This window comes from Gopherus flavomarginatus, chromosome 1, assembly GCF_025201925.1.
Source record: "Gopherus flavomarginatus isolate rGopFla2 chromosome 1, rGopFla2.mat.asm, whole genome shotgun sequence".
In the NCBI taxonomy this organism is placed as follows: Eukaryota; Metazoa; Chordata; order Testudines; family Testudinidae; genus Gopherus; species Gopherus flavomarginatus.
This window is the reverse complement of record NC_066617.1, coordinates 339,665,283-339,679,162: the sequence shown is the minus strand read 5'-3', so window position 1 is coordinate 339,679,162 and position 13,880 is coordinate 339,665,283. Positions and strand designations below refer to the sequence as shown.

Genomic DNA, 13,880 nt, shown 5'->3' with positions numbered 1-13,880 from the left:
TTCGCCATCCTATACCCCCATTTTTAGCAATACCTTTATCTAGGGTTATGTCAGTCCCTTCTACTTCATTACAAAAGACACGAAGAAATTATAACAGTTCAGGTAGTGCGTGATGATAAGATCAGTTGTTTAGAATAATATTGTAATGAACTGGGGGTGTGACTGCCCTCTACTGGATGGAATCAGAACTACTCAACTGCGTGTCATAGGCCCTGCGTAAAATCGCTCATGTAGTCAAGATGTGCTTTAGGAGTAAACATACCAGTGCTCTATCACCAGAGCACAGTAAACTTCCACATGGTCACAGTGTCCAGCATAACGCTGACGCTCAAGGTCCTAGATGTCTTAGAACTATCAACTCTTATGAAGCAGGGAGTGAACATATAGTGCTGTGATTCTATCTTCTTCTTCTTCTTCTTCTTCTTCTAATATCTAACCCCTTCCCTTAAGACCATTTCTCCTTGCTTCTACCCTGAAGCTGCCCACTTACTTCTGCCTCCCACTCTGTGTGGCCTCTACACCTAGTGAAGTCTCTTAAAGTCATCATATTGCCTGAAAGGCTGAGCTAGGAGTTCACACTGCAGGGCAATTCAATTAAATTCACTGGCCCCTTCGCTAGTGCTGCTGACCAGAAAGACCAGGAGGCTGGACCAAAAGAACCCAAGACAGTTATATATACAAACATAAAATAGATTTATTGCTCAGTGACAGCTTAATAAATAGCCTAAATACAATACTAAGATAAGTTAAAACTATATATTAAATTTAACATTTCCTCTGTTATTTAAAATAATATTTATCAGAGATCACAGCTTTTATGTGACTCAGTAAAAGTTGAATAACACTGATTAGAGACAAAAAATCGATAAAAAATCAACTATAGTGCATACAAAATTAGTTTCTGTTTCTTTTGCACCATCACCTTGTGTGTCTGCTCTTATTTGCAATCAAACCAACTATTGCTCTTCATTTCACGAATAACTTTCTTGGACTTGGTGTCTATCTCATACTGCTTTGAGCCATGGAAAAAATAGAAATGTCCTAGAAATAAAAACAAAATGAATAATTACTTTTGTACAAATGTATATTCATTCTCTTTCCACAAACACTGCTGTAAATTAAAATGTGTACATGTAAAGAATCATCCTTGCTAATTTCTATAATGTTTCTTGAATCTGTGGAAATGCAAATTTTCCAGTATATTCAAAGTATTTTTTTCCATTTACCTTTTTCCTGAAAAGCAGCATCAACCTTATTGCCAATTCTTGGAAAGTCAACTGATATGCGTCTTGGATAACCCTTCTCCATGGATTTGGTGACTTCATCATAACTGAATGAAGAAATGAAATGAAAATAATACATAAGCATGTGATATTTAATATTGAATCCAACTGACCTTTACAAGAAGTAAGTCCTGCCCTGAGCTAAAACTCACTAACCATGAGCTACTGTGAACTCATTGAATTGTATCAATTCTTACTACATGAATACTTTCACTTTTACTAGTCTATGCACAGTTGTTCTTAGCTATTCTGACTAAACAGTTTGTTTTTCCTACTTGATTGCTGTTAGGATGCAAAGACATTTCGGTACATGACTTTCTTTGTGTTTAGGAGTTGTCGATGGGACTAGTCACCTGAGTGAAGCTAATCATACACATAAGTCTTTGTAGGATGGGGCCTTGGTGAGCACTTAGTTATGTCTCACCCAAGAAGAAATATTGGTGGCTTTTGTGGTGGGGGGGGGAAGTGGTTACAAAACCTATCTATTTGTAGAAATATTTTCTGAATTTAATTTTAGAAGCAGATGGAGTTCAGTTCCCCACTGCACAGGACAGCAGGGGTGCTGTGAAGTTCAGCCTTCCCCTAGCCCTGATCGGGTAGCGGTTGAAATAAGAGGACGTGCTGGTCTTTCCACCCTCACACGTGTCCCAAGCTTCAGAGACTTCCCAGTTGAAATTCCGGACGAGGCCCCCCTATAATACCGACAGACCCTGGTATTCAGCGGGTGGGATTGGATCTGGGACCTCTGGAGCTAAATGCATGAGCATCTACTGCATGAGCTAAAAGCCATATGGCCGTTAGCTAAGGCTGTAGAGCAAACTCATTAATCTCTCTCTAAGAGGTCTCGGTGCCACTCAATGGGACAGAACACCAGACTCAGGAGGTGTATGGGTTACACTACCAGCTCTCCTACCACTGGAGGTGGGGCATACCACTTGGGCGAGACAGCTCATGGTAGGCATGAGCTGCAGGGATACCACAGGCACAAATAGAGAACTCAGTCAGGGCCAGGAGATGGGCACAGGGAGCAGCCAAAACACAGGGTCCCTACAGGCCTGCATCACACACAAGGATCAGCCAATGCTGAAAAGGAGGGGGGTACCTTAAACTTGGACTAAGAACAGACACTGGAAGGGCAGTCAAGATTTTTACTGATGGATTTATGATGCACTCCTATTAACTGTTCTTTGCAATGACTCCAGGGCTCAGCCTATGCTAATAACGGTGCTGGGCTGGAACTCTGCAGTAAAGCATTGGTCACAAGAACGAGAAAACAAAAATGACTAGAAAGAAAAGTGAAAGTAACGTCACTATTCTCACTGACCCAAGTGAGGGAAGGGCAAGGACAACAGATTTAAATGTCTCTGCTAAGCTCTGTACAAACCTGTAACACGACATCAGTCCCTCTCCATATTACACTATTATACGATAAAGAACTGGCCACTGTGTTGGTGTCCTACCTTCTGCTGGAAAGAATTGGATATGTTCACCTATGTTATAGGAACATACTACAGTAAAAGCTCTGTTATTTGGGGTTGTACCAACTCGAAAGATCTCTAAACCAGATTTCTAATCTTCACAGGAAGTCTGGTTTATAATCCAGTTGGTGCGGGGCCAGCAGGCTCCATCCATGGCTCCAAGTGGCTCTCTGGAAGCAGAGACATGTTCCTGCTGCTCCTAGGTGTAGGAACAGTCACGAGGGGTTTGGCATGTGGGAGAGGAGAGGGGCATGGTCTCTGGGAGGGGATGTGGGTTTCGGAGGGGGCTTGGGGCAGGGGGTTGGAGCACGGGCGGGGATTCGGGGTGCTGGATAGAGGGGATGCTCACCTTTGGGGGGTTGTTACAAGCAGTGATCTGTTCCTACCTTTCCTAGGTGGAGGTGTGGCTAGGTGACTCTGTGTGCTGCCACCTCCCGCAGGGCCACCCCTGCAGCTCCCATTGGTCGTGGTTCCTGGCCAATGGAAGCTGCAGAGCCAGCATTCAGGGTAGGGCGGGGACAGAGCACGATCCTGCCTAGCTGTGCCTCCCCCTAGGAACAGCAGGGACAGGTCACTGCTTATGAGGAGCTACCCAAGGTGAGTGCCCCCCCCAGATCGGGCAGTCCGCACCCATGCCCCAATCCACAGCCCCACACCCCCTCCCACATACAAACTCCTTTCCTCTTAGTTAAACAGAATTTTTCACATACTGGCACCCTCCATTCCCCCAACATGCCTCATAAAAAAGCTTTTACTGTACTAGCAGCAAATGGAAAATGTTCTTTAATTCGAGTGTTTTAAGGAGAAGAAAGATCTGACTTCTATCTCTATTGTCATTGAAATTCAGCTTAATAATGAGGTGTGCAATATACCAGTCATGAAATCCTACTTAAGATTTGTCATAAATCCAAATGTAAAGGTTTAATAAGGCTTTAAAAACGGTGCATGAGTTATTTGCTGGGAGAATTTAATCTTACCTCCAATACTTGTCACCTACAAAGAAGTACGTTTTTTTGGTATTCTCATCATAAACAGCAGCATCAATTTTCTTAACATATCTCGGAAAGCCCAGGGTGTGGATGTTCCTAGGAAAACCTGGATGTACAGAGTATCCACTGACAACCCAGTATTGGTTGCCTGTCAAGAAAAATAAGATAGAAAAGCTCAATAGGGACTTCTGATGAGATTAAGCAGTATTTAATTACAGTCGTGGAGCCTCCCCAAGTAAATGTTTATGTTCCCTGTGGGATGAATTCCATTGATAGCACTGAATTTGAAGATAATCCTTTCTTGCAAAGGCAGCTGGAATGTTTAATATTTCAGGACACTTGGATTTATTGCTTTATAAATTCATTAGAATAATTAAAAAAAACATTCCCCCCCCCATTGGAGCTGAGAGTGCTCAGCACCTCTGAAAATCAGGCCACTTAGTTAGGTGCCTAAATATGAATTTAGCTGACTAAATGTTAGCACTCCATTTTATATAACTGATCCTCTCACCTGCCTTAAGCATATCATTTAACTTCACTCTCAGTTTTCCTCTCAGTTATGAAATAGGCACAATATCTTATTCCACAGGACTGTTGTGAGGTTTAATTAGTTAACGACTGTGAAACTGCACTTTGAAGTGAAAAGTTATGTAAGTGCTGGGTGGTGGTGGTTATTATTAATAATAATAATAATAATAATTGCTTCTTCATTTCCACATGTAAGAAGAATGTCTAGAAATTCAATAGAAATACCTTTAAAAAGAAACACTTGATCCTTCTTGTCAATTTCATAAGCAGCTTGAAAGCCAGATGGTAGGGCTGGCCAGAAGGAAGAAATTAATTCATGCTCAATACCTGGGAAATAAGAACTCTTGCGCCAGATAAACCTGGTTGAAAAGACAAGTTGCTTGCTTATATAATCATATTTTGCAATTAATGCATGAGATCATCAACAGGGAAATTTAATAAAAATTCGAACTACATGAGCTGTACATTTGTTCATTAGTTGCAGGTGGTGGGACATGCCCCCAACCCACAGATCATGTCCCCTTGGAGATGCAATGCCCATTTCCTAGTGCCCTCTTCGCTGCTACAGAGAAATCCTGTTCTTCTATTTATTTGCACTGGGGTTCTTCCACCCTGCCCTTTTACCTCACCCTTTCCTTCCCATTCCTTTGGTCCCCAGTAAGGCACAGGGCAGAGCTGAAACCTCTCTGTAATGCTGTGTCAGGAGGAATCCTTTTGCCCACCATGTAAATGCAGCTATCACTTCAGTGCAATGTATTAGCTCTTTGACAGTGCACAGCAACACTAAACTATATTTTTTAGGAGGGATATTTAAGAATAATTTCTTCCATTGAATCTTTAGGAGGTATTTATGCAGGCAGAATGTCATTCCCTGAGTTGGTATTTAGCCAAGACACCAGGGTCCCCAGGATGCCACTTTTATTCCATCTTGCAAGAAGTGCATCGGGAACTTTAAATGACCCCTTAAAGGGTTAAGTATCAGATCTCATTGAAAAGATGGCGCCTCTAACAGCAGAGTGTCACCAAGCACTGCAGCTGTAGCCTTGACTCAATGCTGTCTGGAGGTGAAGAATGCCACCTACTGAATCACCAACAACACTTTCTATAGCCCCATAGATTTCCCTTTAGATCTGCCATCCGCAGCCTGACACCAGTCTGTCAAGAACAATGCTTCATGTGATATGGCTGCAGGCCAAAGTACAATGCTCTGATTGCACAATTGGCATGGAAATGTAACAGACCATGCACAGGATGACTAAGGATGATTTAAAATACTAATATTTACTCACCTGTCAGAAAGCCCAGTTACTTCGCCCAGGTTGCATGGGCAAGTAGAAATTTGTGAGGTTGTGTTGACTATACATTTGAAAGGAAATCCCCCCTCTTGAACTAATTGTCAAAGCATTGCCCTTACAAGTGTAATCTAAGCAAAACTTGATGTTGACAAAAGAGAAATAATTTACCTGTCCTTAAAGAACATTATTTCCCCACGGAGAGTGGTGATGGCATCAAAAGTCAAGTGAGGGTCACAGATGCCTGTGGTTGATGTTTCTGTGGGTGCTCCTTTAGATGGTGTGGAAGCTGGTGGCTCAGTAGAGGTTGGGGGTCCTTAGGGAAGAGGTTAAAAGCAGAATTGGAAGGTCAGTTAGTATTGCTATCCCAGAGCTTGGAGAACAGCAGTACTGGGCCAAATTCTCAGTTGGTTTGAAACAGTGTTTTCCCATTCTATCTAGGTAACTATATGGCCACCACTGAGCCATATTTTCTGAGCGCTTCACAATCGTTAATGTATTTATCTTCACAACACCCCTATGAGGGAGGACAATGCTATTATCCCCATTTCACGGATGAGGGAACTGAGAGGATTAGTGACACAGAAGCTCTATGGCAGAGCAAGGAATTGAACCTGGGTTTCTGGAGTCCTAGCCTAGTATCCTGACCACTGCCTCTCTGAACGTCTCCTTGATATGAATGGAGCTGTGCCAATTCACGTCTGCTTAGGAGCTGGCACAAAACTGTCAGAAAGTTTCATACAGAAACGTATGTAAACCTTTCGGATTAGTGATGCCCAGGAAGCATTCACCTCTGCATGGGGCCAGGGTGTGTGTGCCTAATATGCACAAAGGGGTCACACTATGTGCTCCTCCTCACAGCTAGCCAGCTGAGCTGACTCGTGCAGATGGAGTTAGAGTGAGGCATGGCGTTACCGGCTTCTCATCCCTTTGACTATGATTAGCACCCAGAGGACACAAGAGGGAACACAGTCCCTGTGTAAAGGTAAGAGCAAGGACTACAGTTACAGCCAGCCCCTGTACACTGCTCTTATGGCGGAGGTGCCTTACCCCCTTCACGGCCCCCACAGCTGAGACACAGTATGGCTCTTGGTTACACATTCTCATCTGATTGTTGGTAACCTGTATGAGAGGGACTTTAAAAAAAAGTGAAGTTTCCTCCTTACCATACAGGGTCTGAATGCCTTCAACATCATCCTGAGGGAGCCTGTAGTTTCTGATCTCTCTCTGCAAATAGGCTGGATACATCAAGGAGCCAAGGACATTTGAATGATGAAGACCCAATGAGTGGCCAAACTCATGAGCAGCAACAAGGAACAAGTTGAATCCTAAAAATATAAAAAGCATAGCATACATGTAGGTTAAATAAATGTCCCTGTAAAACAATAGGAAAGGAGCAGAGGAGCGGAGCAGGACGAACACAGTAGCTATCTTTAAAAAAGGGAAACAAAGGGTATGTCTACAATGCATTGTAAATCTGGCTCTGTGGGACCTGGGATTGGGAACACAATGTTTCCAAGCCCATGCTTAAGCATCCACACTGCATTGTAAATCTGGGTTTACACTTGCTGGACCCAAGTCTCATAGCCGTATTAGCCCATCCATATGGCACTCCACATACCTTCTGACTCTGGTCTGCAGCTTGAGCTGTGTCCACCCTGCAAAATGGCAGGGCTTGGATCCAGGTCACAGTGGAACTCAGGCTCTGAGCCACCTGGGGTTATAGTGGATCACAAACGGATCCACAAATGTGATGTACTTGCAAAAAACGCTAATATGATTCTAAGGTGTATTAACAGGAGTGTCATATGTAATACACAAAAGAGAATGGTGCTTCTTGTGAGGCATCAGCTGGAGTACTGTGTCCAGTTATGAATGCCATACTTTAAGAAAGATGTGGACAAATCAGAACGCATCCAAAGCAGAGAAACCAAAACGATAACAAGTTTACAAAACATGACCTATGAGGAAGGGTTTAAAAAAGCTGGACATGTTTATTCTTGAGAAAAGATTGTGAAAAGAATTTGTTTTTGATTCTGTAGAGGGTATTACACTTTTTTTCCTTCAAAGAAAGAAATATGAGGCCAACCAACATGAAAGCTTTTGTTCAGACTGGAGAAATATCCCTCCTTACGTATAACCAAGGTTTTGTTCATATTGATGAATTCAGAGGCCAGAAGAGGCTATTATGTTTGTCTTGACTGACTTTCTGAATAACACAGGCCATGGAATTTCACTCCGTAATTCCTGCATTGAGCCCCATAGCTTGTGATCCCATAATCTAACCCACGATAAAGCACACTAGAGAGAAGCACCCAACATGCACCACAAATACACTCATCCACTGAACACACATTGTTTTCCCTGCACAAGGTTGTTAAAAGTTATCATCACTTTATTAATATATTTTGTTTTTAAAGTTTTGAGTTCAGTATTTTACAACTGCTAAGAGCCTCAACCTAAGGGCACAATTCCATGCCATACACTAGTAATGCCTATTGACTAACTCAGTCAAACAATCCACCTCCATGGTAATTTCAGTCACTCCACAGGGGCCACAGTTGTAGTCATTGCATTGACTTCAGTGGAATTACTATGGATTGTCACGGGTGTCACTGAGCTCAGAACCTGAACCACTGATTTCAAGGAGAATTCCGCTGAGAAGTACACCAGGCTCAGACCCTTTATATGTAGTTATTACTAAGCTGCATTACTTTTGTGCCCTCATCTCTTTCCAGTGTAAAAATGAGCTAATAGCTCTTACAATCAAATACTGCACAGTAGAGAATGCTAATACAATGGTAAGGGATACCTACCTTTCAAATCTTTTGTCCAGTATTCATCCTCATCAAAGTGGGCATCTCCACCAATACCTTCGCCCGGTGCATAGGCATGAGCGAGAGTTCCACCCACTCCATCAAAGGAAAAGAAGTCACCATGAACTAGAAAAGGATACATAAAAAGTGTGATTCTTCTCAATCAGGACTGTAAATAAAGGAGTCAATACTTATCATTGACACATGGGGATTCTCTTACATCCAGCTGCAAAGGAGATCATTATATCTGCATTGCCTTCATAAACTCTGGTGAATTTCAGTGGGGTCACGCTGCTCCAGACGTTCCAAGCCTTCTCAATCGCTTCATCTACGTCAGCTGGTTCCATGTCTGGTGTGTAGTTCAAAATCCTTTAAATGCATAATAAGGAAATAAATTTAGGCAACTAAAAATGCAACTAACAGGACATGTACTTAATGTTAAACATTTTGCTTCCTTGTTGTCTGTATGTTACTATTTGTATGTTTTGTCTTTTTAGACAATATGCTCCTTGATACACAATATATGTCTACCTCTGTGTTTGTTTAGTGCCTACAACAATAGGGCTTTGATCCTCATTCAGGCTCAAATGGTGCTACCATAATGGTGCTACCATAATGATAAGAATAAATAATAATTAACATATAAATCTAATTCTTTCTGTAATTCCCAATGGCAATCCAGGAAACACATTGAAATATTACCTATATTTCAGATCTGTTTTTGTCCATCTAGGAGACCCTGGAAAGGTTCTGAACTGACCAACATCAGGTATTCCACACCTGGGCTGCATCATCACCTCCAAAGTATTGGAATCCAGTTCCCCAGTCACTTTCAGCCCAAAGAATTCCTGCATTTCTCGGATTTTGTCAGTTATGGGTTTGCTGTTCTTCATTTTAAAGATAGGTTCTGCCTCTGTTTTAAGTTTATAGTACTTTTCCAGATATTTCTGATCAGAAAAAAAACAGTCACATTTTATGACATTCATGTTTCTTTGAGAGTGTGTAGAATACTCTTAATAGTTATATAGTTAGTCCTGTGATCTTAATATGACAAAAGACTAATTCTTCCTATCAGCTTTGTTCATATATACTGTCAACAATCATTACCTCAGCAAATTGCATGTCTTCTTCATTTTTCTTCTCTGTTTCTGGAACTACTGGAAAAGCATAAGAAAATGCTACACAAAGTAAGATCTGGAATGAAAGACTCTTCATTTTCAACATCACTTCTTTGTCCTATCACTAGTTTAACAAAATATCTCTGTCTCTATCTTTTATGTGCATGTCTCTTCAGTGTCCCGGTATATATATCACTTGGGTGCTCTGTAAAGTCAACAGTGACATGACTCACAGTTTATAACATCCTCTGATTTTCCACAAAACATACACAACGCTTATTTTAGCAGAAGTATGACACACTATAGGTGACCTCGTCTGAAACCCCCAGATTTTGCAATATTGTCAGAGGATGTCCAGGATACCTTCCTATTCCTTTCCTTCCTGTTTTTCCCCCTTTCCTTCCTAACTTAGTCCAACATTTTCAAACATGAGTTCAGCACCAAAAGTAGTATCTAGACATCTGCATAAAAGTAGTCTGATTTTTCAGAGGTGTTAAAGTGCTGCAGTGTGAGAAAAAATATTATGTTAGCAAATATTTGAGTTGTCATAATCTAGTAAATTGTTCCAATTTTTTGTCAATAGTGGTCTTGTTTTATAAGCTAAAATTGTAATATTAAATTGTTTTGCTTTAAAATAATTTTGTTTTGTTACAAGTCTAGTCTGCTTGTTAAAAGATTGTTTAACTGTTCCCTTTGCTGTTGCCTTTAATTGCTCATTAGAAAATTGTTTAGCCATTCTTTGTGTGAGTGCGGATGCAAATGTGTGAGTAAATAAGAAGAGACACCATCAACGGGATAATCACCAAAGAGGGAGTGAAGAAACAAAGATGCCAGTATTATCTTCTCCTGATGGCCAAGGAGTGCAGATTAACAACCAAAAGTACAAAGGTATCTGCCCAAAAACAAGAACAAAATTCCGGATAAGAAGATGAAAGATGGTTATGTATACAATGCAATGATAAACAATGACACAGCAAGACCCGTAGACTTGCATGAGAACTAACTACTATCAAAAATGAGTGAGAACAAAGAGCTTTGGGTTCATTCAAGAACAGAGCATCGGAAGCGTTCAACTTGAGGTCTCACATTCAGAAATGGCTAACTTGTTTTTCAGATCAAATTTCCATTCCTACTCTCTCCTTCCCAAACCATGTTTGTGCACAAACCACGGGAAATGCCAGCTTCCAAAAGTGAATGTTTCAGAAAGATGCCATCAACTAATGACAGAACTAAAATGGAAACAGTTGTGCAACCTTAACTCTGGCACAACATGATTAACACCCCACTATAAATAATTATATCCCCTCTGGAAGCAACAAGCATATGGGTGTTGCCACAATAAGTCCTGGGGAAGGTATGAGTAACCATGTCATAATCTTTTCCCAGTTTGATTGCTAATCCATGGGCCATACCATAGGACTTTATGAGGGAGAGTAGGACTTTGACCTCACTTTCATCCTGCCTCTCCACAATGCTTGAAATGCTGTATCTCATTCAATGTCATTTGATACGTGGGACCATAATGTTCTTATCTATAAACTTCAGTCCCTAGGATTGGCAACTGAGCATGTTAGTAACTAAAAAATTACAGACCAGATTGTGCCTGGCTCTTGCCCAGGGCCCTCAGAAGGATGAGGTAGGCTAATGAACAAGTTCATTTGCTATGGTCTGCAGACTGAAGCTTACAGATAATGGTTTTATGGTTCTGAGTATCAGATGTGATGAACTGAGAATCAGCATAACTGTGAAGGCCAAGATATGCAAGCCAGGTCAAACTGACAGCCACAGAGGTGAGTTCTGCAGGTTGTCAGAGAGCAGTTCACACATTTCTAAGTAATGGTACAGGAACCATGCCAGGGGTATCCAGGAGACATTGTGACTCAAATCGTCCCTCTGAGGCAGTGGTTTTCAAACTTTTTTTCTGGTGACCCAGTTGCAGAAAATTGTGGATGCCCACAACCCAATGGCTCTGGGGTTGAGGAGTTTGGGGTATGGGAGAAGATATGGGCTGGGGCAGAAGATTGGGGTATAGGGGCGAGGGCTGTGGGCAGGGCCAGTGCAAGGAAGTTTTGCTCTCTAGGCGAAACTTCCACCTTGCACACCCCACCCAGCTAACCCCGCCCCCCATGGCAGCTAACTCAGCACCCAACTTGAGGAGCTCCCTCGCAGCAGATACCCCCCCCCACCGCTACAGCTAACCCCGATCCCTCCCGTTCTCCCATGGCAACTAACCCCACCCAGGGAGACTCCCCCTATCCCCCCACAGCAGCTAACCCCGCCTGGGGAGACTCCACCCCCCACCACGGCAGTTAACCCTGCCTGGGGAGACTTCCCCCCCACTGCAACGGCAGCTAACCCGGCCTGGGGAGACCTGTCCCTGCGAAAGCTAACCCTGCCTGAGTAGCCCGCCTCAGCTCACCTCGGCTCCGCCTCCTCCACTGAGCATGCCAGCGCTGCTCTAATTCTCCTCCCCTCCCAGGCTTGCAGCGCTGATTGGAGGAGACTTAGAGTTGGGCTGTGTGCTCAACGGAGGAGGCAGAGTGGAGGTGAGCTGGGGCAGGGAGCTGTTCCCTTGTGTGCCCCCCCTTTACTGCAGGTAGCCCTCCCCACACGCCTCCTCACCCAGCTCACCTCCACTCCACCTCCTCGCCTGAGGAGACTTTTAAGCGCCCCCAACCACTAGGTGCCCTAGGCACTCACCTGGTTTGCCTAAATGGTTGCACCGGCCCTGGCTGTGGGGTGGAACTGAGAATGAGGGGTTCAGGCTGTGGAAGGGGGCTCTGGACAAGGGACTGGGGTGCAGGAGGGGTAAGGGTTCTGGGATGGGGGTGCAGGCTCTGGGGTGGGGCCGGGGATGAGAGGTTTGGGGTGCAGGAGGGGACTTCAGGTTTGGAGGTGGCTCAGGGCTGGGGCAGGGGTTTGGGCCACCATAACTCAGTCCCTTCCATTCTGGGACCCAGTACTGAGTCACGACCAGCAGTTTGAAAACCCCTGTTCTGAGGCACAGGTCCTTCTTTGCTTCCTCATTGCTCTTGCGATAGACAGGGAGAGATAAGTAATCTGCTACTGGCCTATACCAGTAACACCATTACAATTGAATGCACTGCCTGGTGCATGTGTGTAGGGGAGGGATGCTGGAGACCAGGAGCCACCCTCCTGCTCCGGATGGGGGATGTACAGAGTTTAAAACATATATTGTACAATACAGAAGTGAAAAAGCAGAAATCCCTACAGCATCAGTGACAGGCTCTCAGAAAGCAGTACCCACTTCTACAGAAGGGACTTTCAGTGATCTAGCTCAGTTACTTATATTCATTGCTAGAGTGACTGAGTACCCCACAATCCTTAATATATTATCCTCACAGAACCCCTCTGAGGTACAGAAGTGCTATTAGCCCAATTTTATAGGCAGGGAACTGAAGCACAGAGAGGTTAAGTGACTTTCCCAAGGTCTGTAGCAGAGCTAGGAATTAAACCCAGGTCTCCTGAGTCTTCAGGCTAATGTCCTAACTGCTGGACCATCCTTCCAGTATTATGGATTGCCACTAGTGCAACACATTTCTCCAGTCTAACTCACATGGTTATCTGAGGTCTCAAAATGTCACTTTTAATTAAGTATCAGAGAGGTAGCTGTGTTAGTCTGGATCTGTAAAACCAGCAAATGCTAATGGGAAGGGGGTAGGTTTAGAAACTAAAATAAAAAAAGAACAAGTTAAAAATCTCTTAGAAATGTTAGATGCCTGCAGGTCACCAGGGCCTGATGAAATGCATCCTAGAATACGCAGGGAGCTAATAGAGGAGGTATCTGAGCCTCTAGCTATTATCTTTGGAAAATCATGGGAGATAGGAGAGATTCCAGAAGACTGGAAAAGGGGAAATATAGTGCCCATCTATAAAAAGGGAAATAAAAGCAACACAGGAAACTACAGACCTGTTAGTTTAACTTCTGTGCCAAGGAAGATAATGGAGCAAGTAATTAAGGAAATCATCTGCAAACACTTCGAAGGTGGTAAGGTGCTAGGGAATAGCCAGCATGGATTTGTAAAGAACAAATCATGTCAAGCCAATCTGATAGCTTTCTTTGATAGGATAATGAGCCCTGTGGATAAGGGAGAAGAGGTGGATGTGGTATACCTAGACTTTAGTAAGGCATTTGATACGTTCTCACATGATATTCTTATCAATAAACTAGGCAAATACAATTTAGATGGGGCTACTATAAGGTGGGTGCATAACTGGCTGGATAACTGTACTCAGAGAGTAGTTATTAATGGTTCCCAATCCTGCTGGAAAGGTATAACAAGTGGGGTTCCGCAGGGGTCTGTTTTGGGACTGGCCCTGTTCAATATCTTCATCAACGACTTAGATGTTGGCAT

The 13,880-nt window shown here is 43.1% G+C and overlaps 1 protein-coding gene across 1 annotated transcript; it reads right to left on the bottom strand.

Moving 5' to 3' along the window:
* Positions 1-923: 923 nt before the first annotated feature.
* LOC127036841 (stromelysin-1-like) lies at positions 924-9,613 on the bottom strand. The gene is made up of 10 exons (XM_050928096.1): positions 9,494-9,613; positions 9,089-9,333; positions 8,607-8,755; positions 8,387-8,512; positions 6,737-6,898; positions 5,742-5,886; positions 4,504-4,637; positions 3,739-3,898; positions 1,227-1,330; positions 924-1,041 (listed from the first exon to the last, which is right to left on the bottom strand). Exons 1-10 carry the CDS (start codon positions 9,608-9,610, stop codon positions 938-940), a joined length of 1,446 nt encoding a protein of 481 aa, XP_050784053.1. The 5' UTR covers positions 9,611-9,613; the 3' UTR covers positions 924-937.
* Positions 9,614-13,880: the final 4,267 nt, after the last annotated feature.

Coding starts and splice junctions, on each gene's coding strand:
- LOC127036841 (XM_050928096.1), bottom strand. CDS start 9,610: ATGTTGAAAATGAAGAGTCTTTCATTCCAGATCTTACTTTGTGTAGCA. Junction 4,638..5,741: donor ATAATGTTCTTTAAGGACAG/GTAAATTATTTC, acceptor CTTTTCAACCAG/GTTTATCTGGCGCAAGAGTT. Junction 1,331..3,738: donor GTAGGTGACAAGTATTGGAG/GTAAGATTAAAT, acceptor TTCTTCATTCAG/TTATGATGAAGTCACCAAAT.